The 12,823-nt window shown below is 35.3% G+C and overlaps 2 protein-coding genes across 2 annotated transcripts; both read right to left on the bottom strand.

The window, feature by feature from the left end:
* Positions 1-305: 305 nt before the first annotated feature.
* Positions 306-3,139, bottom strand: LOC130974553 (putative disease resistance RPP13-like protein 1). Its single transcript, XM_057899425.1, has 7 exons — positions 3,011-3,139; positions 2,842-2,958; positions 2,259-2,797; positions 1,749-1,977; positions 1,187-1,687; positions 1,030-1,126; positions 306-868 (listed from the first exon to the last, which is right to left on the bottom strand). Exons 1-7 carry the CDS (start codon positions 3,137-3,139, stop codon positions 306-308), a joined length of 2,175 nt encoding a protein of 724 aa, XP_057755408.1.
* A 435-nt stretch (positions 3,140-3,574) lies between these two features.
* Positions 3,575-12,573, bottom strand: LOC130974363 (vacuolar protein sorting-associated protein 53 A). Its single transcript, XM_057899213.1, has 24 exons — positions 12,318-12,573; positions 12,069-12,163; positions 11,372-11,428; positions 11,063-11,213; positions 10,624-10,694; positions 10,014-10,138; positions 9,643-9,803; positions 9,396-9,537; positions 8,941-9,004; positions 8,489-8,674; positions 8,349-8,390; positions 7,693-7,797; positions 7,551-7,610; positions 7,281-7,358; positions 6,789-6,896; positions 6,597-6,662; positions 6,441-6,518; positions 6,233-6,366; positions 6,054-6,147; positions 5,734-5,811; positions 5,441-5,503; positions 4,916-4,984; positions 4,732-4,827; positions 3,575-4,085 (listed from the first exon to the last, which is right to left on the bottom strand). The coding sequence occupies exons 1-24, from the start codon at positions 12,364-12,366 to the stop codon at positions 3,798-3,800; spliced, it is 2,460 nt and encodes an 819-aa protein (XP_057755196.1). The 5' UTR covers positions 12,367-12,573; the 3' UTR covers positions 3,575-3,797.
* Between the last annotated feature and the right edge of the window lie 250 nt (positions 12,574-12,823).

Raw genomic sequence — 12,823 nt, 5'->3', positions numbered from 1 at the left:
TAAACTTTCATGAACTGCATGCAACAGGGAAAGGGATGTTAGTTGCTTTCATTGCAAGTCATTTTTTGTGTAAGTAATACACAATTTTTACTGCAGAAAAACTTATAACCCTGAATCTGCTATTCCATATGCTTTCCATCAACTATATAAGTTAAATGAAACTGAAAACTTTGATGAAGAAGGTACAAGTTAATGATTCACTTTTCCCAATCTAGTTGTTAAATTATTGCCTTTGGAGAGTGCAGAAGAATTACCTCTTTGATAATCCTTGATAGATTATTTGAATTTCAGGGATGTAAGACACTTCAGCCCAAAATGATTGGGTCCTTCTTCCGGTACAGTTTTTCCATGGAAGAGGAATAGTAGATTAGAGTTGTGATAAGCATGCAGGTAGCCTTTTCTCCATGCAGATTCTCCAGCTTGGGACAATCTGCAATAGTTAATTGTTGGAGGGAAGTGAGGGTGGCAAGCCCTTTACAATCCAATGTCTCTAGACTCAACAATCCGTTGAGTTCGAGGTTCATAAGGGAGGCCGGAAGCGAGGAGCCCTCCATTGGGAAGGACTTGACTCTATCACATGCACCACCAATGATGAGATGTGTAAGGCCCTGTGGATGCAACTCCTTTGATGTTACCAAGCTTAATAGTTTCACACAATTTGTGATATTGAGTGATCTCAGGTTCGGTAGCAGATCCCTTATAGGAAACAAATCAAGTTTCGGACAGTGCTTTATGGTGAGATTCTGTAGTTTTGGGAGAGAACAATTCATGCCAGCCACAACAATTCCTTCTCTGGCAAAGAATACAAAACTGCAGCAGTCATCAATGGTAAGGCTTTTGAGATTTTGAAGAGCAGCATCATGTGACACTGTAAGAGACACCAGATTTTGACACCGAGTACATTCAAGATACCTGAGACTTGGAAACATCTCCAATGGAAGCTTGTCAGTGAGTCACAGCTGTTGGTTATTCTCAGTAACTCTAGAAACTGGTAGGGGTGTTGTTGGTTTGGGAATTCCAATCTTTTACAATCCTTGATATACAAGGCTTTTAGAGATGCTGGTAAATAGTCTCCCGGAAATGATACAGCAGACCAACAACCTGAGATGCTCAAGAACCTGGCTGCCTGAAAGTGAAAGAGAATTCAGTGAAAGTGGCAATCTACATTATCGCTTTCGGATATCACTATGTGAATAGCAGGAGCCCTTGGGAAAGAAGAAACAAGCTTCTGGCATCCTATAATGCTTAGTGTTTCCAACACAGGAAGGTGATCAGGCAACCGTTTTGATAATATTGGACAATAAGGCAGTGCAAGATGTTTAAGTTGAGGAAAAGCACTAGGCTCAAATGAATCCCACTCCTCCCAGCAAGGCATGTAACAGAATTCAAGATGTTCCAAGGATGGAAAAGGTGGTGCTGTCCTGAAAAAACTATCATTCCTGTAGAACTCAGCACCAATGGTCCGCGGAGAATCGAAATTCACAATGATCAAGGACTTGAGATTAGGAAGTTGTCCAAGTGAAGGAAGTATGCAGCAGTTTCTGCGGGAGTCAAGAACAATGCTACTCATATTGTGGTAGGAAGAGTGGCCTAGCCAATTTGGAAATGTTGTACCTCTGTAGCTATATATCAATAGCTCTTTCACCTCATTGTGAGGTTGTAACTTGTCAAATATGTCTCTTTCATGCTGGAATTCGAGACCATACATAAAACAAAGTACTAATGTGCTTCTTCTCCATCATTCTTGCCTCTGATGGCTCGCTGCTATTCCGGACATTCTCTAATTTGCAAATCCCAAAGGGGCCATGGATATTTGCAAGTCCTCCAAGTTCTGCAATCATGTTCTCTTCAACAATGAAGTCAGTCAAGTGTTGCAGATTTTGTAGTTTGCTCATTCCCTTTGGCAACTCCAGCAAAGAACTTTCCCCAATGTCATGATGGCGCAAATTCACAAGATTTTGCATGCTGCTTGGAAGCCTATGCAGATTATCACAAAAGTACAGTTTCAGTGTTTGTACAAGAGAGATCCAAACACGATCATTAGCGCTGCTAATGGTAACCCCTTACACTTTTCAGCGATTTGTCTACCAATCTTCTTCTTACTTGAATCTTCTCCTAATTCTAATGGAAGATATGAGTGGTTAGCAATCACCAACCAGCAATTGAATCTTCATCATCTAATTGACTTAGATGATAAGCTGGACATGTTTGGACAACGGAAGCAACCTTCTCGCTACGAGTTGTTGCAAGAATTTTACTTCCCTTTGGCCCTGTGTTGAAGAGGCTTCTGAAAATCATTCCAAACACCATAGTTCTCATTCCAAACATCGTCCAAAACAACTAAGTACTTCTTCCCTATCAGCTTTTCCTTCAATTCGAGTTGAAGAAAACCCAAATCCTTCATATCACAGCTACTTGAAGTAACTGCCTCTATCATAGTCTTGGTGATCTTCTGAATATCAAAATTTTCAGAAACATAAATCCACAACTTAAGATCAAATATTTGCTCCAAAGACTCATCATTATACACCAATTGAGCTAAAGTGGTTTTTCCAAACCCACCCATGCCAACAATTGGAATCACAGATATTTTAGCATCTGTTGTATCATCAAATAACAATTCCATTATGGCTTCTTTGTCTTGATCTCTACCATATATAGTGGATCTTTCTAACAGGGATGTTGATGGTGTTCTCCACAACAAGCTCTCCCTAGCATTCTCTTTTAGACCAATAATGTCTTTGTTTTTTCCAACATATTCTAGTCTCTCAGTTATGTCTTCCAGTTTTGTAACAACCTCGGACTCTCAAAAAATTGAAAGCGAGAGAACAAGGTACTAACCTCCTTTTGAGCCGTTCCTGCTTCGGTTGAAACACGATCTAACAAGTCATCAACATCATAGACAGCATCTTTGAGATCATCGAGCCACTTCTTCACAGCAGGATCATTGATTTCTCGCTGCTCAGCATCATTAAAAACAGCTTGAACTGCATACAGATTGGTCTCCAACCTTTTGATTAGCTTCTTGTGAAGCTTCTTTCCCCGAATGAAAATTCACAAACTCAGGTGAAACAACGTTGTCAAAAACAACTTGAATAAAACTAGACACTAAAGCTTGACTTACAATTGCACCTGCCATGATTGCAAAGATTACTGAGCAGAAACAGAATTACAGAAACGTACTTCAGAAGGCGACAATTTTCTTTGAGAGCGAGACTTGTAAGTCACCAATTATAGAAAAAGTTATAATATAAAAATGTTAGTTTATATAAAAAAATTGAATTCTAATATTGCATCTTTTGTTTATTGAACAAACTTCATTTTATGAAAACTATATTAAAAAATAGACTAAAATGGTGCTACAATAAACTGATAACTTTATTTTCTATAAATATATCATGTCAATATAAACTTATTTTGTTATAATAGAAAGGATAACATTCATCTACAATTTAGCCATCCAAACATTAATTTCATAATTTCTCACATCAAATTGTTTAATTATATAAAAAATTATATTATATTAAGGATGTTAGTTCATATTAATAACATGATTTTATTATTATATCTCCTATTTTGAATATGTTTGTGGTATATGATCATATCTGGAATAAATATTCTTAGACATGATTTTAATAAACTACTCCAGTTGATAAAGTGAAATAAAGATAAACATGATCATAAAATTACAAAAAGAATCAGAGTAAAATAAACCTACAACAAAAAGATACACATTTTTTCCTAGAACAACGAAATACCAAAAGCTTTTGACAAAAACTTTTGTTCAATGTGCTTCGTTATGGATTAAAAAGCTTCCGGAAAGGCCCATCCTTCCTGTCTTTGGCGGCTTCAGTTAGAGCCAGGAATCGCTTGAACCCTGTGGTGGCTGCTCCTCGTCCAAGTGCAGCAGCCCTAGTTAGTACATCCTCCCGAGATGCCATGAGTCCAGCAGCAGAAGGATTAGGCACCACCGGAGCCACTGGGGAAGCTGGGACAACTGTAGGTGTAATCTGTGTTTGCTTAATTCCAGGGCCATGTTTATTGAAGTCATCAAGAATACTTTGTTGATCCGCTTTTTTAAGACCCTGGAATGTGAAACAGATATAAGTGATTAAAGAATTGACATTCAATCAGTTGCATCTGAAAAACCATAAATAATCAATCCATGAACCATTCCTAAAAAATAACAGAGTTGGACGATTATGGTAATTATTCAAATTTAATGTTTCATACATATTCCATTAGAATTTTCAACCATGCATTACATGCTCCTCATCACTGTCCACGTTTTTGGAAACCTAGTCCGTATCTTGATAAGATCCAACACTTGACTTGAGCATTGTCTATATGCAAGTTTTATGTCATCAATAATAGACTACTTCCTTTTAGGTCTTAGTTTACTAACGATGTAATCTTCTTTACAAATAGTGAATCTTGAACCACTTTTTTTTTTTAGTCTACACATAAATTAAGACTATGCTTCCTTGTTATTCTCCTCAAGCTTGGGACAATTACCCACTTAACAGGGCATCTCATTCACTTATGATTATTCAGCTAGAATAAGTTAAAGTCAAATTAGTCATGAACTTATGATAATTTTAATTATCATGAACTTAGAATTATACAAGTTCATTTTATGCATTTATATGATGAGACAGCCAGTCTCCAGTTTTTGAGGTAGTAATCAGAACTAGAGGAATTGAACGAAGAACTGATAGGAATTAGCAAAACCTTAAGGTCCAGTATTCGCTGAAATTCCATTGGTGTACCCTCAGGTAGTAATGCTCGGTATGTATCTGCCACGGAATCAACTGGAGACAGTATAACCTAAACATTCCATTCGCACAAACCCGTTAGAAAGAACTAAATAAACTTCAATTATATTAGTGTTTTTTTTCCACCAATAACAACAAACCTTCAAAAGTGCCTCAGCTTTGCTCATCTCGCGGCTTACAAACTTGGAATAGCCAGCAGCACCTGAAGTCTGTTGCAGAGAATAAACAATCAACAAGTGTAATGAGAGAAACATTGGCAAGCACACAAGAAATTGACAATTATATGACATGAAATTTCATAAGGATTCTTTTGCCCTATAGCATGCAAGATGATAAAGTCAGTTGGTTCAGACATGTAAATTGTAAAATGCAAAATATAAAGTCTCAGCTCTTAATTTTTTATTCATCTTAGTTCAAAAAATAAAATAACAATTTTTAATTATGTCTAAGGGTGAAAGTTGGTGAAAGTTTTCACTTGAAAATTTCATTATCAATATTTTCTATATAAAAACTATAGCTGAAAAAAAAAAAATTAAATGCTACTGGTAAAAGGAACAACAGCATAGTAAATTCACCAACTCTTGAAATGTGGAGGTCAGATTCCCTAGATTTAAGCTCCAAGGGAAGGAAAGATGACTAAAAAGTATTTGCAGAAGTTAGATCACCTGTCTACCAAGGGAAGGAATTTCAAGAAGGATTGTCTTAACAGCTTGTGTATCCAGTAGCATCTGCAAAAGTATCACTTTGTTAGCTCGTTCTCATAAGGTTTCAAGTGCTCCACAGAAAAAATAAAAAGTTTCAAACTCCTTTATTGTATCCTGTACTCCAGATAAAAAATGTTCAAAACTGTTGAGAAAAAAAGCCATCTTACATTTACAAACCTATCAAAATATGCTTTAGCTTTACTCTTGATGTAACCAAAAGGAAATAAAAACCAATTAAAGAAAGCGGCCAGTACCTGTTGAGCACCCGTTTCTGATATTTGCTTGCATTTGAAAATGTTAGAATAGAAGCGCGGACCAAGAGATGATGCAAGCTGCGGATAATAAATGGGAAATAAATGTAAATATTCAACTTGCATTATTAAGCAACATTGAGTATTTACCATCTAATTTAGTCCTTTAGAATATCTGCAAGAAAAAAGCTATTTAAAACAGAAAAGCAATCAAGGAATATTTTATTTATTATTAATTACAACCAGCATGCCAGAAAAGAAAATGTCCTTAACACCAAGGTTGACATAAAAAATCTTAACTCAATGCATCAAATTGGTATTACCTTGTCCAAAAAGAACTGAAAGTAGACAGGAGAAAGAAGACTTCCAAGAGTAGGAATGCTAGTGGTAAGAATCAGATTTATGGCATTAACATATCTGTAAGAAAAATAGTAAGATTAAATTGATAATTTTATCAGGAACAAGGATTACTAATTGTTTGCTCCTTTGGAATTCAGCTTACTCTGACTGATCACCAACACTCTCAAGAGTACCCCATGGTACACGTGTCATTGCAGCCATTTCAATGTCAAACTTGGTTTCCAGGCCATGCACCAAGGTCACCAATGATTTTGTTATAACAGCTGAAAAATCATCCTGCATGATTGCACAATTCTCTTAGAATGACATTTGCAGAGAAAAGCATCATTTTAATGAGAAGATATTAGTACCTGCACTTCTGACATATCTACCCCATCTGCATACTGATGATCTATTATCTTGGAAACGCTCTCAGCCAGTTCACCGGCCTGCCATATGCAAGGCTAAGTAAGACTGGCATTTACTCGTCTTGAACTAAATTAAGCATGATAAAGAAATTTACTGACCGTTTTATGGCAATATTCGGCTGAATTAACAATGTAACAAATCACCCTTTCATCCCTATCAGATGTCTGTACAACAGTTCCCAAGAGTTCATAAAAAAATTTCAAATAAAGAAAGCTGTTTGATAAAATAGTAAGTTAATATGTAGCTTTAACTTCTGACAAATCACAAAAAGTGAATTCTTTACAAGATACCTTTATCTGTCCATCCATGCCTGTGGCAGCAGCAACAATTCCAGTACCACCCTTTGGGAGTCTTACAAAGAGCTTTGTAGCATATGCTTTAAGAATTCTTTGGAAAACCTAAGAGTGAATTGAAATAAAATCATATACATCATAAAGCTAGACCTCTAAATTACAGTATGTGTTGCAAGTTGCAACTAAAAACCAACTCCATTTCCACAGAGAAATTCAAACAGCATTCTTTTGAATTCCTTAATACCCAACAGTTAGTCAGACAATAAGAGTGCAGATCACATGTCCGTTTTTAACTCTTCAGCCGCAGCCAACTACATTGGCTACATTACATAACCACCATTAGGCAGGTCTCAAAGTTAAGTTTTTTCTCTTAATAGAGTGTCCCTACTAGTCCCATGTGTTGAACTTTATAACAATTATTCAACAGCTCTGGGCACATGTTTTGTCATTTTTGAAATGGAGAAATATTAGCTATAACTCAGGAGTTACCTTGAACAAATTAAATAGTGTCTGGTTCTTTGTTAAAGCACTGCATCTCTTCAAACTCCTCTTGATTATGAGAAACAACTACACAACAAAACAACCAAGTTAGCTCAAAGCATAATAACAAACTGGCCATCAGAAAAGCAGAAGGGGGCTCCATCATTCATCCGTGCCAGGGGGGATCTATATATCTAACCATATCTATTATTGGCAACATTAACCAAAAGCTACCAAACAGAATTCCTAAAGGCTCTAAGAAATGAAATGACCTATCACCTGCATGCTGCTGGATAAAACGCTATTCTGACCTCCCTCCTCAATATCCCATGTCTCCTCCTATATTGGATGACACGTTTAATCAAGGGACAGTGATAAGTAAATCAATGAGTACATACATCAAAAGCAAGACCCAAATTACCTGAACGAGTTTCTCTAAATTTTCCATTAGTGTTTTCTCTTCCAATTCTACATATACTCTTAAGTGAGGTTCAAAGCAAGATGAAATAATTCCACGAAAATTGAACTGCCAAAACAACAAAATGTTTATCAGGCCCATCTTAATGAAATAGATCATTAAGAATAAAATGAGGACAGCCACTATTACAACAAAGACTAGGAAGCACTCTACATCAAATTCATTTGACTTATTTTTCAACTAGGACATTCAATTTTCTTCACTCCCTTCTTTTACCCTTTGATAATTTGAAAATATTTAATAAAATATTAAATAACTGAGAGACAACATAAGAGTCCAGCTAAGCCCAAGCATATATGATCAGACAAAAGCATTTTATCAAATAAAAAAATTACATTAGTTCAATACAATTTCAGTGCTTCAATTGCACAGATAAAATAAAAGAGATAACCTTGACTAGGAGATTTGAAAATTTTAAATGATGTAATCAGAATGTAGCACATCGTCGTATTTTCTTCTCTAATACCATGAATTAATCTTAGACTAATAAGATAGAGAGATTTTGGATAACAGTGAATAGGAAGTACAACATCTATGTATGTAACACTTAACCAACAAAACCATTACATTAAATAGATAATAGTCACATAGATCCATACCCCAGCTCCAGGTACTGCCAAATCTTTACTTCCATTGTTTTCCTATTCATAACAACCAAACAAAATGGTCATAGACAACTATAATTTCAATGATTCCTTAGGGAGAGGTAATGTAAACTTCACCAATTCATAATACATACCCCATTGTTACTTCCTTGATGAGCAGCAAGCTTTTTCTCATATTTCCTCCGGATATCTGAAGCATTACTTCCAGAATTTGCTCCCCTACCTATTTCCTCAATCTCATTCCCAACCTCCCTGTTTTGAGTGCCTCCTCCAAATTTCTCAGCCAATTCATCTTCAAACTCTAAAGTTCGCTGTAAAGCCTGCAAAAATCAACAAGTGAAACACTGAATTAACACATAAGAGTCATAAATTCACATCATAAATACATTACATCAACAATTTATTCATCGTTACCACCATAAATGAATTATTACAAAGCCAGCCATCAACTATTTTGTAAATAAAAGCTCTGGCTAAAAAACAGTGGCAAGAAAGTGTAGTTGTATAGCATCACACCGTTGAAGCAATTATTGTAACAGCAAGTCAATATTTCATCGTTTAATGATTGGTCAAAACCATGGCTTACCAACAACAGGGTCCCCACATCTGGCTTTTCCTTTAGATTAGAAAGAATATCCTCAAGTTGTTTCCTGTAGAAAAAAGTATCATAATCATGAGTCCATACATAATATTCCTGGACTGAGTTCAGTTCATATCAACACATTATTCAGAAAAACGCCTAATAACTTTTTTTTTGGTTTTTTTTGTTTTTTTTTGTTTTTTTTGTTTGGGGGGGGGGGGGGGTATTCTGCATCAAAATCATGGTATATGATTAAATTTGATTATAAAAGTCAGAAAATGTTTCTATGCTGAAGCCTGAAACAATAAAATTACCCATATTCAATAAATTATAATGTCACTTCATAACAAAACTAGAATAATGCTTCACTACAGGCATGCTCTCTTTTGCTGGAGAAAGCATATAACATATATTGCCATATACGATATTTTAAGAAATGTTGTAAGCAAGAAATAACATACCTTGTCTTCTTACAAAATAGGATACATAGACGATATAAAACATGCCATGAAGATGGAAAAATTTTCCAAATCTCTTCATTTGACCTCATTCGGCGCTTAATCCAAGCATATCTTCGTTCAGTTTTATCCAATTTTGCGAGCTCTGAAAGAAGTACAAATATTTAAAAGGTCAAACATAAGCACATTTGATAAGAGCTTGTTGTATAAATAAACACATAAGATTCACATTACAGAGACATAAAAATACCAGCTCCTTCAAAAATTTGTTCATATGAAGTAAGCTCCCTATTGCAGAAATTATTTACCAACTCTTCCCTAACAGAAGGTTCTAATGCATCAACAACCAAGCAAGCATCAGACAACTGCTGGAGCAAATTAGTTTCTTCTGTCTCCTTTCCAGTACCTAAGCTGAGACAAATACAAGGAATTGAGAAACCCAGTTAACACACAAGATTTTTTTTAAACAAACCATGTCTAATGAATTTAAACAAACAAACTATGAGGAAAAATAAATAAAAAAATATTAGCATTCAAAAACATAGTATATCCTCTTTTTTTTTTTCATATTAAAACACCTGTAGATATTTCCAAAAATAGCGAAAAGGGAGTAACAAATACCTAGAAAAATCAGAAAACACATGTGACTTGAGTATTTGCTTGATATTCTTAAACTTCTCCCTTAGTTCTATGATCTTTGGAATATCCCTATAAGCCTCAAAGTGACTGCATAACTGGTTCACTGCCTGAGCAGATAAAAACAAAAAACAAATGTAAAAATTAATAAATTAGTCCATTAAAAAAAAAATGCATTTCTTTCTGCATGAGATAGATGAAAATTAAGAAATTCATTAAACATTTTTAATTTACAAAGTAAAAAATATAGTTGAAGCACAATCCCAAAGTATATACAATAGTTTATTCAGCAATCACAAAACCTCAGTTTCCAACTGTATTCCTAAATAACTTATTTTCAACCCATAATCTCCAACTCCCAGATTATAAATACGTCATAAAATGACACAATAATAATAAAATCACTACCTAATTGTGCAATAGGAACATGGACATCAAGAAACACAATGCATTGGTTTCACAACCATCCCACCCCCCAGCAAAGAAAACAAGACAGAAGCACCATAATGACACCAATCCAATGTAGTAAGCAAATACTTGAAAAGCAACACTGCAACAGTTATCCGAAAAGATGCCACAGGCATAGATCAGATACCTCCAGCTGCGCAGCAGCTTCCTTATATTGACGTTTTGAAGCCATGACTTGAAGCTGTTCAACAGCAGAGACTGCCATATAATAGGTAAGCTTGTTAAAGTAAAAGATTAGATAACATCTATGCATCTAAAGAAACTATCTAGTTAGTGCAATAAACCTATTAAATATTGTACCCAGTTTCCATGTGTATGCTAAATTTCCACCCAATTTGTCTAGAGGTTTTCATCCAAAGAATGGTCTAGTGGTTTACTTAGTGTTCATGCTACAAATATAGAAATACAAGGACATTGCAATCTGTGACAATAACCACGTATGTGTTTGTTACTATGAACTTTAGGGACATGTACTATGTTTGTGTGCTACGGCAAAATAATATAGTAGCAAGCTTAGGAACTATTAAAACAGATTTTACAAGAGTAAAAGGGCTACCAAGACCTACCAAGCATTGTAAGACGATGAAGTGCAGTAATTGTTGTAGTTATATGCTTCTTTGCAAAATCTAATTTCTTAATGTCACGACATATTTCTTGAACCATCGTTTCACTCTGTACAGCTTTTGTTTTTATTTCTCGGATCTTATACATAAGTTCCTGCATAATTAAAAAAAGAAAAATAGTATTAAAATACCAACCAGACAAGAATGGATGGAGCTAATAAATTACATGCAATACAACATAAATATTTAAAAAGAACTAATCTAAGCAATTGAACAAAGAACTAATAGAAACACAATAGAGCGGATGCAAACCTCCACAGCACGTGTAGCAGCAGCAAGATCTTCTTTTGCCTTAGTTCCTGAATTACTCTGAAATTATAGAAGCCAGGGCATGAAAAGCCAGAAATTATGGAAACAAATTATGTTCAATAAAAAAATGTTAAAAATCCTGTATGGGAATATGCAATCACATTTCTGATGTATCAACACCTTAGTGATCTTAGAGAATCACATTTAGTAAGATAGTAACGGATCAAGAAGGCCACTCCACCTTAAAGAAGTTCCTAAGAAGTGGCAACTTGGGCTCACTTTTTATCCACAGGACTCAAACTTGATTCATGGTTTCTTTATTAATATCAGTATCACATCAAGTTTTCTTTTTATTCCTTTTATGTTTTGTATCTTCACAACCGATATCCAAAGTTTATTAAATAACTTAGTCTAGTTTGAGTCAAGTCAGCCTGATCTTCAACCACACTCTACCCGTGCTAGTCTTTTTCTATTCGCAATAACTCGAAAAATGAGATCTAACTTAAGGGGAAAACAGCATAACCACTTGAATATCTAACCTGAAAGCTAACATTAACTAGAACTCGGCAGTGGCAGAGTTTTCTAAGGATCAAGTATAATGCAGAGCAACAATGAACAATCAATACTGCATTACTTAGAAATATAATTTGCTTTTGTATATTGGATGCAAAATTGAAGATGAAAGGAAAAAGATCAAGACCTGTTGGCGAACAGCAGCTAGAATTCCGGCATCAACAGTGCGAATCTCGCTCTGAATCTTCTGCATCAGCGGCTCCACACCAGACAGAGATGCCTCTGCACAACATCATCATCAACAACAACATTATTTCAAATCTCGCCAAAATTAAAACATATATATTACATCAAATAGTAACAAACACACGCTACTCATCATCACAAACCATTACAAATCTCTGATTGAAAAAAGAAAAACGGAAAAAAAAAGTACCGTTTGGGAACATCTGGTTGATGTACTCCAAGGCGCTGGACTTGTCCATTGGTGGCAGATCTCGAAAATCGCGATGGTAAATCGAAGGGGTTTGTTAAGGCTCGCACTCGACCATTCCACACAGCGAAGATCGCATTGAAGAGAGTAATCAGAAAGAACAGTGAAGTGTTGTGTTGTGCTGTGAAGCAAATTGAGGTGCTTCGTTCTCTGTTCTCCTGCACCTTGTTTCTTTCTTCTTCAATATGAGGCCTATGTTGTAATATAAAGAATTCAGAGGGACTGGTTATGAAATTTCAAAAAGCAAATAGCCAACGAAAACAAACAAAAAAGTATAACAAAACTGTTGAAAGAGAGAGAGACAGAAAGGGGGGGGGGGGGGGGATTAATATGCTACAAAAAGAAGGCCTGAATTGATAATTAGTTAATTACACATTTTACTATTTTAGGACTCATGACTCAAAGTAATTTCAGTCCTTAAAAATTATTTTCCCAGCAACAAAATGTTA

This window comes from Arachis stenosperma, chromosome 4 (genome assembly GCF_014773155.1).
Source record: "Arachis stenosperma cultivar V10309 chromosome 4, arast.V10309.gnm1.PFL2, whole genome shotgun sequence".
Taxonomy (NCBI): domain Eukaryota; kingdom Viridiplantae; phylum Streptophyta; class Magnoliopsida; order Fabales; family Fabaceae; genus Arachis; species Arachis stenosperma.
The sequence above is the reverse complement of the archived record's forward strand: the minus strand, read 5'-3'. Positions and strand labels throughout refer to the sequence as shown.